We start from the raw sequence: 19,443 nt of genomic DNA, 5'->3' as shown, positions 1-19,443 counted from the left end.
ACCTCTTATCCGGGGTCGGGTCGCGGGGGCAACAGCTCCAGCAGGGGACCCCAAACTTCCCTTTCCCGGGACACATTAACCAGCTCTGACTGGGGGATCCCGAGGCGTTCCCAGGCCAGTGTAGAGATATAATCTTTCCACCTAGTCCTGGGTCTTCCCCGTGGTCTCCTCCCAGCTGGTCGTGCCTGGAAAACCTCCCTAGGGAGGCGCCCAGGTGGGCATCCTGACTAGATGCCCAAACCACCTCAGCTGGCTCATTTCAACGCAAAGGAGTAGCGGCTCTACTCCGAGTCCCTCACGGATGACTGAGCTTCTCACCCTATCTCTAACGGAGACGCTAGCCACCCTCCTGAGAAAACCCATTTCGGTCACTTGTACCCGCGATCTAGTTCTCTGGGTCATGACCCAGCCCTCATGACCATAGGTGAGAGTAGGAACGAAGACTGACTGGTAGATCGAGAGCTTTGCCTTCTGGCTCAGCTCTCTTTTCGTCACAACGGTGCGGTAAAGCGAATACAATACCGTCCCCCCGCTGCTCCGATTCTCCGGCGTGAACAAGACCCCAAGGTACTTGAACTCCTTCACTTGGGGTAAGGACTCACTCCCAGTAGGCAATCCATCGGTTTCCTGCTGAGAACCATGGCCTCAGATTTAGAGGTGCTGATCCTCATCCCAGCCGCTTCTCACTCAAATCAGTACTTGCCAATCTGCTGTGTATTAAAGAAGTTATGCTGCAGAGATGCCGTAACAAAGCGATGTGAGTAAACTAGCAAGCGCACAGCAGATTTGACAATGTCCCCAGAAAATAGCCAGGCCAATAAAAGACAAAAAATATTTTCATGAGTTTTTTTCTCGAACATGAACGACAAATGTGTGTGTCGCATTACAGTTGGTAAAAAAAAGATGTAACTTTGATCGCCACTTCACCAAAGTCCACTGCACCTTTTCATGGGACTTTCCGGCTGGTAGCGCTCTACAAACAGAGAAGGTAAAGGAGCCGAAAACAACGGTCAACAACAGTCTCTGTTTACCAAAGTGACAAAGAAAGCCAACACAGCAACAGACGCTTCGTTTACTGGACACATCCTAACGAAACACTAAAAGCCCTTTGCCTATGGCAGGATTGAAACAGATGCAATGACTGTGGTGGCTGAGACGTTATTAAAGGACCATTAAAGTAAGACAGAAATTATGTCTGCTATTGGTGATGTACAACTTGAAGCTATGAGTAGCTCTTAGCCACTTTCATTTTGTCAAATTAGCTCAAAGAGGAAAAAAAGGTTGTAGACCCATGTTGACATGTAGAGAATGTACATATTTTAGAACATTTGATAGCCATCGACTTTATCAGAAACTGCAGACTGAGAGCCATTTGTGGCTAAAATGGAAACCAACATGCAAATGCAATGAGGTGAAAATCAGAAAACTCCAGACTCCAAATTCCAGCACATTCATTGTACAGCATTTTATAGCAACAATGATTCTCACTCTAAACCAAAGTCTGTGGAAAAGCAACCATATGACCTTTCTAAATTACATAAAGCTAGAATAACACCGAATCTAAAACTGCCCAAAAGTGGACACAGCTATATGAGAAAGGATAAGCACTCTGCCAGTGCCACTGAGCCGTGGAAGACATCCAGCCACCCTAAAAAAACATGAAAACATAGGATCTCTGAGAATTCAGATTGTTTTCTATGACAATGTGGTCTGGGTTGTTGTGCGGAGAGGCAGCACAGAGAGATCCGTTCATGTAACTCCCACTTGAGCTGGAGAAGCCAGAGACACTGAGCTGCCTCTACAGACACCACTCATGTCCAACACCAACACTCAAGGCTGCCAGTGAATCAGATATGCACTAATTCACATTTTCATCATACCAACTCTAAGACTTGGAATCATGAAACACTATAAAGGATGGCCAGTTTCCTGTTTACACTGCTGAAATTACGCCATGTTCATTAATTTACCGAGAGATCTGAATTGCGGTTGATACTGATTACAGAGTTATAAGGTAATGTTAGGACGTGGTTACTGTAGATGAAAGCATTGCAGGAAAACCCTCAGGTTGCACAGATGATATCTGATTATGTTTGGCTGCTCTGTGCCAAATGCAACCCATATCCTGAGAGTCACAGTACGTCTATCAGGTAGAAAACCTCAAAACCTGACATTTAATTGCTAACTGCCTTTTAACATTCTAAAAACAAGATGAGTGATAACACCGGAGGGAAGAGGAGGTTGCGGGTTCCGTTGCAGGATGTTTTTAGTATGATAGCTACCATGCAGTCTTGTAAAAAACAACAACAAAAAAAGCAAGACTATGAGTCTGCAGCAGCTCTGTGAGGCTGTATTTAGACAGTGGTGCTTTGAGCTAAATACTAATGCTAGTAAGGCAACACAATGCTCACAATGGCAATAACATGGTGATGTCTAGCATGTTCACTGTCTTTGTTTGCTAGCACTAAACACAAAGCACAGATGAGGTTGATAGAAATGTCACTAGTTTTAGTGCAGCACCGTTCAAATGGTGCCTTGGTATAATAACCAAACTGCAGCAGTGACTCTCGTCTGACTTTTAAGGAATAGTATCCATAGGCCAACGAGCACTGCATACTGTCTGACTCTGGAACATGAACAACATGGCGAGGCCCAAAGCCCTGCGGTAGCCTATGCCTACGGTATTCTATGGCATACAGGCAGAAGTTTGACATGTAGGCCTACAGGGATAGTCAAGGACAGCGAGTATAGCTGGTATCATCATCAGCAGCCAAATCTACTCCGGTGGAGACGAGTGTATGGGTTTGTAGTCACAAACAGTCTCAGCAGCATGTACATACACCTACGGCCATTTTAATTGCTGGAAGTTGGTTTCTTAGAGTGTGAGGCTAGAGCTTTAGTGCAGACCCAGAGCATCAGGTGACCATAAACGTCTGTACAAAATTTCATTGCAATCGATCCAATAGTTGTTGAGATATTTCAGTCTGGACTAAAGTATTGACTGAACAACCAACACTGCCATCCTTACAGTCACAGCTAAAAACATCAAAACGCACCATCTGAGAAAGAAAGATTCTTTTTTAATGATAGAGGGAAAAAACCCAAATAAAGCTCAAAGCAGAGCCGTCAGTAGCTTCCTATTAACCATGCAGTCAATCTGACAGACTTTCACTCCAAGTTACCCTCAAAGGTTATCTCTTCTGACCAATTTGTTCATACATTCATTTGCTTCCTTCCCCCTTGTCCCTGAACATCAAATCAGTCTTCAATTCCTCTCCTCTCTTCACCCTCCTCTCCTCCCCTCTCCCCCCTAATTCATCTCTCCCTGCCAGTCTTTTGTCCCTTAGTTTGCCTTGGGCCCCAGAAACTTCAGAGCTGGTCCAGACTGAAAGTTTTTCCACATGCAGAACTGGGGCATCTGGATAGCTCTGCAGGAACGCTACACATTTATTTCTCATTAGCAGTAATTGAGGGGTAAATAGTGGACTTCTCTCTCTGTTTAAATCCATTTGTACAAAAGATAGTTGCAACAACAGTAGAATCGATGAAAAATCTATTCTTTTCCCCTTTTTCTTGCAGTGGTAATCCTCTAATACCTCATTTATTTTCAATGTCGTTTTTATTGGTGTTTTTGCACTGCACTTGTGCGTAGTTAATCACAAAGAGTGGGTGGTACTGTCACATCTTTTTCCTCTGGTTTTCTGAGTTTTCCCTTAGTGGCACTTTTTAGCCATGCTAGAAGCATGGCTATGGATTGCAATGTCGGTCAGTCAGTTCTGATGACTTTGGGGATCAGTATTTTCATATAGTGCCACCATGAGGTTGACTTTTTTCAATTTTAGGCAAGTGTCTCAACAACTACTTGGTGGAACTTGGTGAACCCCTGATTTTTCTTCTGCTACCAAAATTTTAATTTGTCCAATAATCGGTTGTACTTTGTGTTTGGTGCTAATTAGCAAATGTTAGCATGCTACAACTACACAACAAAACTAAGACGGTGAACACGGTAAACATTATACCTGCTAATCATCAGCATATTAGCAAATGTTGCTTTACTAGAGTTGGCTTTTAGCTCAAAAGCACTGCCGCTGCCCTGCTGGTCCCACCCTCTCAAGGATAGGCATCGGGGTCGGGTGCAGACCAGGTGGTTCCCATTTTTAAAAAGGGGGCCAGAGAGTGTCCCAAGTGGAGCCCCCTGGGGAATACTAAAAGAATATGGGGTACTGGGTTATTGCTACGAGCCATCAGGTCCTTGCATAGCCAAAGTGAGAGCTGTGTCCGTATACTCGGCACAAAGTGAAACACGTTTTCCGGTGGGTGTTGGCCTCCGCCAGAGTTGTCCCTTGTCACCGATTCTGTATGTGATTTTCATGGACAGGATCTCAAGGGAGGTTGTGTCCGGTTTGGGGACCTTAGAATTGCATTTCTGCTCTTTGCAGATGATGATGGTTCTGTTGGCTCCGTCAGACCGTGACCTGCAGCACGCACTGGGCGGTTTGCAGCCGAATGTGAAGGGGTCGGGATGAGAGTCAGTACCTCCAAATATGAGGCCATGTTCTCTGCCAGAAAACAATGGATTGCACCCTCCGTGGGGAGTGAGTCACTGCTCCAAGCGAGGGAGTTCATGTATCTCGGGGTCTTAGTCACGAGTGAGGGTAAAATGGAGCGGGAGATGGACAGGCGGTTCAGTGCTGTGTCAGCAGTTATGCCGGCGTTGTACCGGACTGTTGTGGTGAAGAGGGAGCTGAGCCAGAAGGCAAGTCTCTCGATTTACCGGTCCATCTACCGTTCCAACCCTCACCTCTGGTCATGAGCTTTGGAAACAACAAAAGAATGAGATTGCGGATACAAACGCCCGAAATGAGTTTCCTCTGTCGGGTGGCTGGGCTCAGCCTTAGAGAAAGAGTGGGTAGGGTGAGGAGCTCAGACATCCGGAGGGAGCTCGGAGTAGAGCCGCTGCTCCTTCACCTCTAAGAGGCCAGCTGAGGGTGGTTCGGGCATCTGATCAGGATCCTCCTGGACGCCTCCCTTTAAAGGTTTTCCGGGCACGTCCAACTGGTAAGAGGCCCCGGGGCAGACCCAGAACACACTGGAGAGATTAGACATGTCGTCTGGCCTGGGAATGCCTCGGGGTTCCCCAGGAAGAGCTGGGAAAACGATGCTGAGGAGACGGACGTCTGGAATTCCCTGCTAAGCCTGCTGCCCCTGAGACCCGGCCCCAGATAAGCGGAAGATAATGGATGGATGGATAGATGGATGGATGGATGGAATCATAAGATGCTTCTAGTAAACCAGAGAGCGAGAGACCTACATAACACCTGGAGCCAGATACATAAATCTCTGTGTAGATTCACAACTAAAACTGTGTGTACGCACAAAGACAGAAATATGGAAACACACTATTTTCGTCAGATTTATAAAGTTGCACATACGTCTGATTCTTTTTTATATATCTCAATCATTGTGGAGCTGGACACACATGTACACATGTGCACTAATTCATCACGTTTTTACAAACCATCATTGCAGTAAATTCTGAATCATCATTATCAATAAATGTCAGAATGATGATCAATGATTCATTCATAGCGCTGATGTTGAAATCGACTTTAGAAAGTGCTTCACAATTCAGGATAAAGTTAAATGATCATTAATTAGTGAGCTGATGTATGTACGTCTGGTCTGAAGTATGCGCGAGGTGTGCACATTCTCACTGGACATTCTTCCTTTATAGATACCAGTTTATGTGTGGGAGAGTAGCAAAATGGAAACTGTTTTCTATCTCTTTTTTGGAGAACATAGTTTGAAGAAATAAATTTTTCGCGCATTAAACAGTAAATGAAAAGTATGTTGGTCTGTCAGGACAGTGCTGACCTCAGGGCAGCAGTGTATTAAGGTTGATTAAGAAGCAGGAATTATTCGTAGCCCTGATGAAAGACGTGTGCAGTGTCTTCAGCCTTTAAGTACACGACGGAATAATGAAGAACGGGACAAATTTCCCCTGGAAAACTGGAAGGCTTCCTACAAGCAGCAGCAGCACTAAAATAGCTCTGACAAGGGGTCACATTTCTCACTGTAGTCAAATCAGAAGGGCTCCGAGGTATGAATTATGCAGGCTGATCTGTCTCTTCCACAAATTAACTTCATAATTTATGGTTGGCTAATCTAAGCAGTGAAGAAAAGAAACAGTTGGAGTCAAAGCATATCTGCATTTAAAAAATAAAAAAACAACAACCATTTTTTTTGTGTGTAAAAGCGTAATAAAAAAGGAGTTAGAAGTTATTGTTCTCAATTTACCTCCTCTGACATGAAAGACTGAGTATAAAAGAAGGATCTGGAAAAGAAAAACAGATTTGCAATGATATTAAACCCAAATTATCCCACATATTAGACTGACTTCTTATGATTTCAGTAAGGAAAAAGCACCGGTTAAGTGATTTCTGACAGTAGTTGTTTGGTTTATGATCATCAAATATGGGTCTGTGTACAGAAATCACTTAAATCACTCTGAGTCTGATAAAAAACAACTGACAGTGCAGATAGTATAAAGGCACTACATACGAAGATCAACAGTGACACATGAATTTGTCATATCAGACGGCAGTAAAATGCAAAGTGACGAGAGCCAATGTCCAGCTCCTCAAGGCGGTTTACGATGCGCTCCATCAAAGCCGTCTGAAGCGTCTGCTAAGGCACTCAGCACCAGTAATGACCAAATCCGTGGGCAACCCTGGATCGCTTTCCACAAACATTGGCCAACAGCAGTGCTGCTCCACACTCTCAATCCTCTGCCTCAAGGAGAGATTCACTTCAAAATGGGACATTGACTCACTTTTGGAAAATGAAACAATCGAAGAAGTTATCTTCACTTCCAAGACATATACATTTTTGCAAAAAACTATCTATTTTATTGGCCAGTTAGACAAAAAAAAGACAGTTGGGTAAATCCAAAGGCACGTCGGCCTACCAGGAAAGTGCCCGGTATGCCAGATGGCCATCCAGCCCTGGTTGCCGTGGATGGGTTTGCATTGTAGTTAATGAAAGCCCGGTGCGTCTCATACAGGCGCCAAGACAAAGCCTCAGTATTTAACACCCTGAGATTGAGAACGGCCTGGTTTATCGGGACTTTTTCAAAGAAAACCGCTGCCTGCTTTGGTTGGAAAAATGGTTGACAAGGGTGGAAAGACTGATTTCATTGGCCTCATTTGTTATATTGTTGATATAGAAACATTGATTAGTGCAGCTTTAAGTTCTTATTATACTGGATGAACAGTATTGTTTTACTGTTGATCTCAAAATCCGTGGTAGACTTCTCACACTTACAGTACACTTGCGGTAACACCTCCTCTCAACCAAATGGGATGTGCCACTCAAACAGTACCTCGTGGCAGTAAACCAATCAATCATACCGTGCACCTCAGGCCAGGAACAGCATGACACGGTGCCTCACACAACTATGACAGCAGTCTCAGTAAAAACCACACTCTGTACTTGGTCTCTCAATAAAACGATCAGCTGGAAAATGGTCAACACAGCAGTAAAAAGCCACAGAGAGAAACGCAGCATTAAAACAAGCTTGAACACAGCGACTGCCATGGTGGCTGCATCTCTCCCTCTCTCCCTCTGCTAGGGTATCATTATCCACTTAATTTCATCCACCCGGGGTTGGTATAATGACCACGTTCAAAATCCCTTATCGAGCACAAATTCAGACTGAATCACAATTCATGTGAGTTCTAAAGTATCAAGTTAGTGAAACAAAAGAGGAATGACTTTTTTTTTAAAGGGAAAAAATGAGAAAAGAGAAGGAGAAGTAAAGGGAGAGACGCAGCAGAGCAGAGCAGCAGACTTACAGCTCGGTATTAGTGGCCACCTCATTCTTTTCCTTGTTAAGCTGGGTGTTCTGCTCCTCTAGCTCACGGACCTCGGAGAGGAGTCGGTCACTCTGCTCTATGGCTCTCCTCAGCTCCTCTCTCTCCCTCATCCCTGCCTGCTGTGTATCAATGTGCTGCTGCGATGGCAAAGACCCGACCTCCAACTACACTCACACAGCTCTCGCACATACAGAAAGCCTGATATTTCAGCTTGGCTGGCTGGCTCTCTGACTGAGTCTCTCACTTTTGTTCCCTTCGGTCGGGAGTCTGGACTGTACCCCCCCTACCCCCCTCTCTCTCCCCTCCATCCACACACCGACACTGTCAAAGAGCTCTGAAAGTACATCCACGTGCATGTATAAATACGTGCACACTGCACACATTTCCTCCTCTCGGCCTCCTGCTGGCCTTCTTTCACTAAAACAATATCAAACTTTCTTCCCTTGCTGGTGCATTGATGCTGAGTGGTCTGCAGTCAAAGGGCGAAACTATGTCTGCTGCCTCCAGCCGGGTAGATGAGAAAGAGAAGCACCAATTTTAAAAATCCATTTTACGGCACTGTGACATAAATATATCAGTGACAAATTCATTACGGCTACGTTCACTGCAAGCATCAGTGCTCAGTTTGGATTTATCACTCAGATCCATTGTTGCTGTTCACATGTTTTAAATGTGGCCAATATCAGATTCCAGTGTGAACTGGTCGCGGTCTTAAACTGATCCGCATGCACAAAAGAACAATACCAAGAAGACGTCTCACACTGCCTTACGGAACTAAACACGGAGGCCACTGAAGTCAGCATTTACAGTTTCATTTCAAAGTTGATGTGCAGTGGAAGCCAGATGATAACATCCCTGTCCCTCCACTGACTACCTCCATCACAGCTGACTTCATTTTGTACTCAACAAGTAACTACCACCAGTGCAGAATTGTGATGAATGTCAGACACAGCCTCACGCCGCCGGCTTTGTCCGCTTATGTTAGTGTGATCATGGTCGGGTGTGGGACCGCACCGGCCTAGGACGGGATGGCTTGTATGTGTTTTAACTGCATTAACACTGGGTGACAGTTAAGCGTCATACTCGTTCTGGAGAAACAAGATGTTGATTTGGGTCTGTCCACGGAACAGACCATAATAAAAAAAAAAAAATAGTTTCTTTCTTTGGAAAAACAGATTTGAGCTGAATTTCCACAGTGAGATGTAAAGAAGAGGTTTACAAGGCAATGACAGGCAGAAGGCACACACACACATAAACACACGCACACACACACACACACACACACACACACACACACACACACACACACGCACACACACGCACACACACACACACACACACACACACACACAGAAAAACCTGTTGCTGCTTGAGCGCTGGTATCTGTGCCATTGGAAAAGAGCTGCATTAGCTCAGCTCTCTGAACACTGACAGTGAGTTTACCGCTCAAACTTTTGTCAGTGGAGAAATTAGACAGGGAAATGTGGTATCATCTTTCTGAAGTGGTGCAACAGTAATCGCCATGTTGTCCAAATAAGGCCCTGTTCAGACCTGGTATTAAGATGCGTCCTCAGTGGATCGGATCACAAGTGGACAGCTTTAAAGTACGTCTGTTCACACCTGGCATTAGAATGCGTCTCCAGTGACCACTTGTGATCAGATCTCACTTCCCTGCTCTATATGCAGATAAACACGTAGTAAACACATGGCTAATATAGCAGGACCGTTGTGACGTAATATTACAGTAATGTCAGTAGTAATATCCTACATATTCGTGAGTTTGGGTACATTTAAATAACATCAAAATATAAGGTTATTGTACCGGCGGTCCCCAGGGACCTCCCGGTTTAAAGCCAGACAGGCGGTCGGGTGTCAGCCCTGTGCAGAGCACTGGAACAAAACACAGACCACATCACCGACAGTATGACAATAATGCATGTCCCCGGTCCAGTCTGATAGTCTGTAGATATGTAGGCCTATAGATAATGTGTATTTTAATAAAATACAGTTTGTATCGACAGGATACAGTAGAGCACAGAGGCCGTTTCCATGCTGACAAGCGCTCACGTCTGCCTGTCTGTCTGTACACCTGAGGAGCTCAGTGATCTCGCAGATCCCAGCGGGACATCAGATGAGTAGGCGGTGCTTAATGTGACCCAGGACACATTCACCACACACTGCTAAAAGAATGTGGTCACATGTGCCCAGACCACCTCTGAATGTGGTCTGAAAGATCTGATATCAATGCATCTTGAGTGAATTCACACTTGACTTTGTAGGGACCTCACGAGACAAAGAGCGGCCTAGAGTAGAGCTTAGGAGTAAGCCTAAGATACCGGCCTACATGGGTGATTTAAAGCCTGATAACAGAACAAAGACTAAACCGCCAGCTCATGAAATCTCGCGTCTCACGTGAGATCTCAGTTGAATCCAAACGGGAGCAGCCCCATTGGATGAGGCTAATAGGAAACGTGGGGTCTTTCCGGGGAAACGCCCACTTCTCACAGGAGATATAGGCACGCTCACCTGAATCTCATCCCCCTTTTTCCACTGCGACTCACGTTGCTACAGGAGGTACCCAACGCTGCGGCGTTCACCTTAAGACTCGAGCCACAATTTCCTGACCTCGCTGGACGAGTTTAAGAAATTGTTGTGTCCATCAGACTTTGATCCACATCCCTGCAGAAGGAAGACTACAGCCCGGCTTCACCAAGGAAGCCGAGGACAACCGTTCTTCATCAAAGGAAACGAGCGCACCGCCTTTTCCTTCATTTCTGGCTGCTTTCCCCTCCGCTGCCACACGGAGGTCCAGCCTGCCGTTCATCAGACGTCCAGACCACCATACCTATAGAAGGAAGACCCGGATCCGCGTCCTTCACCAAGGAAGAGACGATCGCCCCGCCGTCTTCACATCAGCTGCTTCCATCCGCTGCCACACGGAGAGCCAGCCCTGCTGTTCATCAGATGACGAGCATCATGACGGCCCGTTATTGTCGAGCCTGCGCGACGCCGCCGGACCAATTGACAACGATATACTCCACTATCGCTCCGAAGAAGCAGATTCAAGTAAGAGGCTTGTGTCTGGGCAGAGACTAGTGAGATTGTATATTCCAATAAGTTAATAACTATGTTGATTTATACTGAACGTACGGACCGCCGAGTCCGTCTGTTTGTTTTGTTTATTTAACTTGCTTTGCTCTGCTTTGCTTGTTTTATGTTGCTTTGTTTACTGTTGCTGACTGTCTGATTACTGTGTGCTCCTTGTGTTAGCTCCTGCCAAACGTGAAGATCTGTAGCTGTAGTTTATTATTAAAAGACCAATGCACGGCTGACTAACGTGAGTTTGCCTGCCGAGCATCTGAGTAATAATAACCCAGCTAGTACATCTCTCGCGCGGCAGTTAGGATTCCTGCTGCTGCGGGGTTTACTGTTTACTGTTTACTGTTTTACTGTGTTGATTGGTGACTACTGTGTGCGCCCCGCCGTGGGTTTTCCTGAAAATCTCTGTGCTGCACCAGAGCGTCTCAGTTTCCCTCTCTTTTCTCTTTCTCTCTCATCGACCACGTGGGACTTAAAATCTCCCATTCGTACGCAGTTGATGATTTTCCGTGGCGCCTTCGTCACCAGAGTAACCCCCACTCCTACACACTCTTTCTCTTTCTCTCTCTCATCGACCACGTGGGACTTAAAATCTCCCGTTCGTACGCAGCCGATGATTTCCGTGGCGCCTTCGTCACCAGAGTAACCCCCACTCCTACACACTCTTTCTCTTTCTCTTTCATCGACCACGTGGGACTTAAAATCTCCCGTTCGTACGCAGTCGTTGATTTCCGTAACTCCTCCCTCGTGACGTAACCACATACGTGGTGACGTCGCCTCGGGGTTTCCCTAACTCCTCCCTCACGTGACGTAACCGCTTACGTGGTGACGCCACCGTGAGCTTCCCCTCTTGCTCCTCCCTCTCTCTTACACACCTCTCTCTCTCTCACACAACAACCCCCCCCCCCCCCCTCTCACAACATACCAACCCACACCTTCGCTCACATCTCTCTCTCTCTCTCTCTCTCACTTTGTGTTTTGTTTAATTTCTAGTTTAGGGCTTAGAGCTGCATTGTAGGACATCCATTTGTTTATTAAAAGTGTTGTTAATTAGTAATTACTGCTGTGATAAATATTGATTTAGATTAATGTTGTTAGAGTGTTTATTATTGATTAAGATTACTGTATTTAAATAAATGGTCTTATTTTAAATAGCAGTTGTCTGTGTTTATTGTGCATTCATATTGTAATAACAACTGGTTATGAGAGTTAGTGCTCGGATTCACCCTTCGCTATTCACCTCCTAAGTGTAAAGTAGTGTTAAAATACTGGCCTTTGGAGGGAATATTTCCCTTTTGAGACTGGATTAACGTTTGGTTATTGGTCCCTGATTCCAGGGTGGTGCCCCGTTCATTATTAATGTTGATTAATAATTCTTATTAATAATAATAATTCTATGAATATTATTTATTTAATTAGCTAATAACCAAACCTGTTCCATTTGTAAATCCCTTACAACTTGTACCTGCTGTCCACTTGTGATCGGATCACTGAGGACGCATGTTAATACCAGGTCTGAAAAGAGCCAAAGATTTAGGACATGTGTGTTTTAACCACCATGAGGATCTACCTGCTGACACACCTGAACTTCCTTTGCATGTAGTCAGTTTAAACACAATATCTCTAGCTGTCAGTGCAGGATTTAGCATCGCACTCAACATCAACATCAACATGCACACTGATGCCAGAAAAAGCCGAAGATAAATGTGACACATCAATGGTTCACCTTTAGCATGATCACAGGGCTCAACCTCTTTGTTGCAGCACAATCCCTCTGTGCATGATGAATGCCAGTTACACTTTAGCAAAGTTTTCGTGTTTTGACTTGAAGCTCAGAGATGTTTGTCCGATCAAACCCGCAGAGTGAAGCAGACACACACTGCACTTCTTCTCCTCCCAGTAAAACAAACTGTCCAACTGTCCGTCTGATTCACAGCTCCGTTTCTAGTGAGTAGAAAATGTCTTTTTTTCACAGTATTCCTAGACAATGCTGCAATGTCCCAAGAAACTCCCTCTTCTTCTGATTCCTGGCATTTCCAGTCTGAGTGGAGGTAACTGGGATATTAATCTCATGATCTCCATTCCTTTCTTTTATTTGAACAGCTGCTCACCACTTCAACTCCTATTCACACCGTCTACTGACTACAGACTCCTTGAACGTTGTACCAATGTATATAATCCCACTCGTTGTCACTTTCCACAAACATGGAACTTGCCAAACTACTTTTGAATGAGAACATGATGCTAATACGACAACCTTGCAAAGTCTGTATCCTGGTTCAAAGCTTTGCATAATGTTCAATTTTGGTAGAGTTGGTTTTGAGACTCATTAACTCACATTCTTTTTGAGCAAGCTGCTGATCCACAAGGAGAAGCTGTTCAGTTATTACGAGAGCAGCCTGCGCCACCTATTCTTTGAATGAACTAGGGAGCTTCTGCATTTCATCATTTTGTGTTCTCCCTTCTGTTTACAGCAGAAGAGCCATTATTTAGCTTAGCGTTGCCCGTCGACAGTGTTACATCCATGGTTATCATCCTTTATTTGCCAAAAAGCTGTTTTTAAGCCTTAAAAAAGCTGTTATTATTAAGTTGTAATGTTTTTTCAGGCGAGAAAGTAATCATTTAAATTTCCAGTATGTGATCAGTTTAAAGGGTACCTATTATGCTTTTCCTTATTTTCTGTCATATATAACGTTACAATGTCAGATGTTCATATTGAACATGGCCAAGTGTCAAATAATGATGTAAACGTATGTTAAAGTATTTCCTGTGACAAACCATCAGGCTTCAGACTGGCTTCTGACCATTTCCAACGTTTTTTTCTACTTTGACTACGAGATTACGTCAGCACACCTCTGTCCGAGTGAGGAGGAAACCTTTCATGCATAGTAACACACACACGGCTCGCTCTCTCTGGGTTGTTGTTGGCAACAGCATCCAACAAAAACTGCCCACGTTGACATTCATTACAGCAGAATGATTCGTTTCTGTTGGTATTGGAGGGCAATTTTCTTTTGCTTCAGTTTCATTCGGCTTCATCTCCACGTCGGTACCGGTGTTGTGACTATGTATTTGGGAGCGCGCATGCAATAAGCAATGAGGTGCTGCCATGGCAACGTTCACAAGCACTATGAGCTGCTCTTGCCAGGATTCTACAACTTTGGTCAATGAGATGCGACAGCTTGTTTCTGACAGAGGATGAACTGAGGGCCTCAATGATGAGCCAGCATAAGATGAAGATTTGTGAATCATGCAAAACTCCTCTGGTGAGTCACAGAATTAAAATAGAGAGCTGTAAATGGAGCATAATAGGTCCCCTTTAACCAATAATTTGGACCGATGTTTTCGGGGCTGAGAGGCGCTGCTGGCTGTGAGACCAGCTGGTCAGCGTACAAAAGCACGTCAACAGTGTTTTAGTGATTACTCTCACTGACAGAAGGAACTAGATACAGGTATATCTATGTAGCTAGTTAGTGGCTGGATAGCTATCTATAGCTAGTAATTTGGCTAGGGTGACCATATTTTCAAACCCTCAAACCAGGACCCTTAAATGTACCGGATGCTCATGCACACGCATATTCATGCACGCGCACATATGCACGCACCATTGGCGTTTTCATCAGGATGGCTACCTTGGCGCACTTGTGGCACATTTGAGTAAGGGGTGGGATCAGAGAGAAGGCATTATTATAGGGGGGAGGGGCATTAGAGGCTGTGACAATCATGAATCATCACATTCACTACTTTCTCCCCCTTTAATCACAGGTCTGTCCCCGTCATGACACACTGACAGTCTGGGAGTCCTGTAGAGAGTTTCCCTCAGAGGAAACGTATTGTTGTCTGGGACGACGGAGATTATTTTTCAACTTTAGTTTTCAACTTCAACAATCTCTATCACATCAGGTTGCTCATCACAGCCACGGCCTTAATTAACAGGCATAATTAAAAAATGTCTGCAGTGGAGTGTTTACTGTACAGTATAACTTCAAACTGTAGTGTGCAAACTGCTCCCAGGGTGAAGCCTGGCCTCTGGATGAACTCTGGATCCAGGTCATAGAGCCAGCCTTTGATCACTGAGGCTCCTCACAGTTCACTTACACTCATGTGGTCAACTGGCTGCAGGTCAGGTACAATAACATCAGCTTTTAAATCACATCAGTGACATCATTGTTGTCAGGTAATTACCACCGGAGAGATAAACTGTTGTCAGTAGCGGAGGGTTTCTGTTCTCTTCAGTGCCGGTTATTGTCCTGAGAGGGCTGATTAAAATACCTGAGGACTACAGTGCAAGCAAATTATAGACTGACACTGACAGTGGTTAAATTGAACAGACCCAAACATAGGATTATCTGTAAATTCCTTTCAATTTAGCACCTTTCAAATGTATTATAAGATAACACACACACAAAGGTTCAAAGGATTCTCTATGACCCCTGAAAACACTCCAGTGTAATGATGACCCGCAGCAGAAAACCACACAGCTGTAAGGCCTTTGTTGGTTGACGCAGCTGTGTGTGTGTGTGTGTGTGTGTGTGTGTGTGTGTGTGTGTGTGTGCGTGCGTGCGTGCGTGCGTGCGTGCGTGCGTGCGTGCGTGCGTGCGTGCGTGCGTGCGTGTGTGCTGCATGTGTGTACGGGTGTGAAAATACAGAGGGAGACAAGAACAAGAGATCAGACCAGCATCCACATGAAAGATCATCATGGTCTGCAGTGGAGAGAAGGTGGTCAACGTCACATAGTCCTATATTAGACTGTAGATAGACAGATAGCAGGCAGGCAGGCCAGGAACAGAAACACGCCAGACGTCATCAGGGTTTTTTCTCATTGTGGTGACTTTAGCTGGATACCCGGAGCTATATGAAGCTTATGCGTAAATTCAGTCAGGAAGACCAGGTGTGCAATCTCATTCATTCTCATTCATTCTGGGTCACTCTCTCATGGGCTATTAATATGTCAGCTGATTATGGGCGTCTCTCTTTTCAGTGACCAATCAGATCTTGCCATATCTCCCTAAACCAATCACATTGCTGCTGTCAAAAGTTTAAAAAACGTTCTCCTCTAAGCTGTTTTCAGTGTCAGCATTAAGCACAAACGGATGCAAATACTGCCACCCCATCACCTCCAGATTCATCACATCAGAGTAATCCTGCTCCACTTCATTCATCGGATCTGCATCAATCTTCACTACCACCATCACCAGTGTCTAGACCCGGGGGGAATAATTCCTAAATCCTATAACAGCCTCACTTCCCCCTTATTATTTCACATCGGGTCTAAATCACCAAAGAATGTTACTATTCATAATTTGTGCATTGTAAAAAATCACCATTCAATTCATACGAGTCTCTCCTGATTGAAATTACTTTACAAAGCGTAGGCACCACGATCTAAACAGAAAACAGCAGGCCGGGAGGATGTTGCTGGATACCCGAAGCTACTGTTAATGAGTTTACCAACTGGAGTTACTCAGGACTGAAAAAAAATGGATTTACTTTTGCATCGTGATTTTTTCTTTATGATTTTGAAATAGATTTTTTAATGCCAGAATCAATATATTTTCTTCATTTGAGTCTATGTGGAGGTCGAAGGAAATTACTTTTATTGTTGTAGTCTGAGTAACATGACGTTGTATCCGTTCCGTATCCGTCAACCAAAACAAACCTCAGAGAGTATAAAACGTCGGAGGGTCAGCATGGATACGACCTGCACCCTCACATGTTAAATCCAGCGTGGTAAACACTACACATCCAGTAAAGGATGGAAACACTTTGGGTTTCACACATTGACAGGAAAAGCAGAGCTAGACAGAGCAGAGCTAAAGCTGCATGCTACAACTGTAGAGCACCCTGATACTGACATTGATGTTCTCTGCATTGAAACGGCCCGATGGAGCTGACCATGGATGGATAAAGAGAACGGAGCTGACGGGAGAGCTAGAGACCACCTTGGAGAAGTTAGAGGAAGTAGACACCTGGGACTATGTCTGTTTTTCAAAATAAGGTGTTAACAAAGGGAACTGTATATACAAAATACATATATGGAAATAAGATTGATGGATTATATACACCAGAAGTATAAAACATTACATGTCCCTAATAAATTAAAAAGAAAATACCACTAATCTGTGAGAGAAATGTCTTTATTCTTTGATTTTTGGGTTGCTGGAAAAAATGTAATAAATAATTCCTGCTAATGACTAATGTATGTATTTGCCTTCAGGACATCTCTGACTACATACATGCTGAAAATCAAATATTCTTACTGGATTCATTTAGAGATTCTCCAAAGTCTTTGGGACAGAACCAGGCTAGCTGTTTCCCCCCGTTTCCAGTCTTTATGCTAAGCTAAGTTAACCCCCTGCTGGCTAGTCTTATTTACCAGGAGAGTGGTATTGATTTTCTTATCTAACTTTTGGCTAGAAAGGGAAATTTCACAAAATGTTGAACCGTTCTTTTAAACCTTAACTGACCATATTTTAACCTTCATGGATGAAGTTTTGCTCACACTTAAAAATCTGTTTGCAAGCACATGAAATGTACTGTTTCTGTGTTTTCAGCCTGTCTGATGCTTGTCTGTGTTTGCATTCCTCTGTAGCATGTGTGTGTGTGTGTGTGTGTGCGTGTGTGTGTGTGTGTGTGTGTGTGTGTGTGTGTGTGTGTGTGTGTGTGTGTGTGTGTGTGTGTGTGTGTGTGTGCGTGTGTGTGTGTGCGTGTTTGCGTGTGTGTGTGTGTGAGAGAGAGAGAGAGAGAGAGAGGCTTTGATTAGCAACCATTTAAAGCTGATTGACTAACAGCTGGAACTGTAGAAATTATACTTTGAAGCAGCTTTAACAGACACAGATGTGCTATCTGTGTCTGTTAAAGCTGCTACCTCACTAGCACATACTGTACAGCAGCCACATCCAGAAGCCTTATAATACATGATCCTACACACTCTGACGCCCCCTGTCGAACAAGCTGCTCCTCTTTCTAAGAGGTGAGGGCCTGCAGTGAGGAGGAGCTCTGCAACATGCTGGAGAACACAGGGACACACTAAACACAGACTGGAGCAGAGGGAATGAGCCAGGAAGAACAAAGATGAAGAACAAAGGTGGAACTTGAAAGTCAGAAATACAGAGAAAGAAAGCAGGGAGAAGAAAGGAGTGAGTCAGAGGAAGAGAGGCAGGCTTCTTACATGTGCCAGGAGGGTGCTGTGCAGAGCGATGGTGGGTCTGTACTGGTGGAAGTCAGTCTGGATCACACACACTCGCTTCTCCATCCTCACAGCTCACAGCTGCCCATGATGTCTTCACCCAAGCGGGCTCTGGGGAGGAAGTGAAGCATGTGTGTGTGTGCGCGCTCTCTTGAGGCTGTGGGAGTGTGTGTGTGGGAGAGAGAGAGAGAGAGAGAGCGAGAGAGAGAGAGAGAGAGAGAGGGTGTGTAAGTGTGTGTGAAAGTGTGTACGCCTGCTACCTGACCCTGAGGAGAGGGAGGGAGGGAGGTGACGAGCAAAAAGAAAACACAAACGAGCTTCAACAGCCCCCCCATCCCTCCCTCCCTCCCACACACACACACACACATACACTCCTCCTGCCTAAAGCCACACCACCTCCTGACAGCAGTACAACACTGGAAGACAGACTGCCAGCCTCCAGCTCAACAATATGTAGCCCCCCCCCCCCCCCCCCCCCCCCCCCCACCAACACACACCTCATCTTAAGAAAAGAACATTCCTGTGCAGAGAACTTACTCTAAAGCTCATTAGCCAAGCACATCCCAAGTCACCAAAGTTTGTTTGTGTTCGTATGAAAATTGACAACTACCTTCTATTAGTCGCTAAATGAGGGAAATGAGAGCTTTCGCACAAAAATAGGACTGCCTTATATACAAAATCTTACGTCGGGTAAACATACAATAATGACCTAAAATTCAGCGCTGAAAGAAGAATTTATTTTTCTTATCTTAAAGGGGACATATGCTCATCCTCAGGTTCATTCCTGTATTTTGTGTTTCTACTAGAACATGTTTACATGCTGTAATGTTAAAAAAACAACTTTATTTTCCTCATACTGTCAGCCTGAATACACCTGTATTTACCCTCTGTCTGAAACACTCCGTTTTAGCGCATTTCAACGGAATGCTTTGCTAGGAAACAGTTTGGGTCCATGTTTACTTCCTGTCAGCTGATGACATTCACATACACTGCAACAGGAAATAAACTGGGACACAGTTAGTATGTTTACGTTTAAAACTGTGTAATGGTCTAATAAATTGTAGATTTGTGACATCACAAATGGAAAGAAATCCTCACCGCTGGTTTCAAACGCACAGTTTCTTAATACGGGCTCTGTGTATTTCTCCTTGGATTGAGTGTTTTGAAAGTTTAACAGTATTATATATCACTTAAACCTGCTTTATAATATGTAAGACATGAAAATCTCACTTTTTCCAATATGGCACCTTTAAGTAAAAGTAGCTACAGTATGATGACACT

The 19,443-nt window shown here is 44.5% G+C and overlaps 1 protein-coding gene across 1 annotated transcript in view; it reads right to left on the bottom strand.

Moving 5' to 3' along the window:
* Window positions 1–18,292, bottom strand: part of LOC119479174 (myosin-16) — a 71,767-nt gene extending 53,475 nt beyond the window's left edge. The window contains 1 exon segment of the mRNA XM_037754466.1: window positions 18,145–18,292. Within this exon segment, the coding sequence (XP_037610394.1) occupies window positions 18,145–18,228 (84 nt within the window). The 5' untranslated portion in view covers window positions 18,229–18,292.
* Window positions 18,293–19,443: the final 1,151 nt, after the last annotated feature.

The sequence above is a fragment of the Sebastes umbrosus genome, chromosome 20, assembly GCF_015220745.1.
Source record: "Sebastes umbrosus isolate fSebUmb1 chromosome 20, fSebUmb1.pri, whole genome shotgun sequence".
Taxonomy (NCBI): domain Eukaryota; kingdom Metazoa; phylum Chordata; class Actinopteri; order Perciformes; family Sebastidae; genus Sebastes; species Sebastes umbrosus.
Note: the sequence above shows the minus strand (reverse complement) of the source record. Positions and strands in the feature narration are given on the sequence as shown.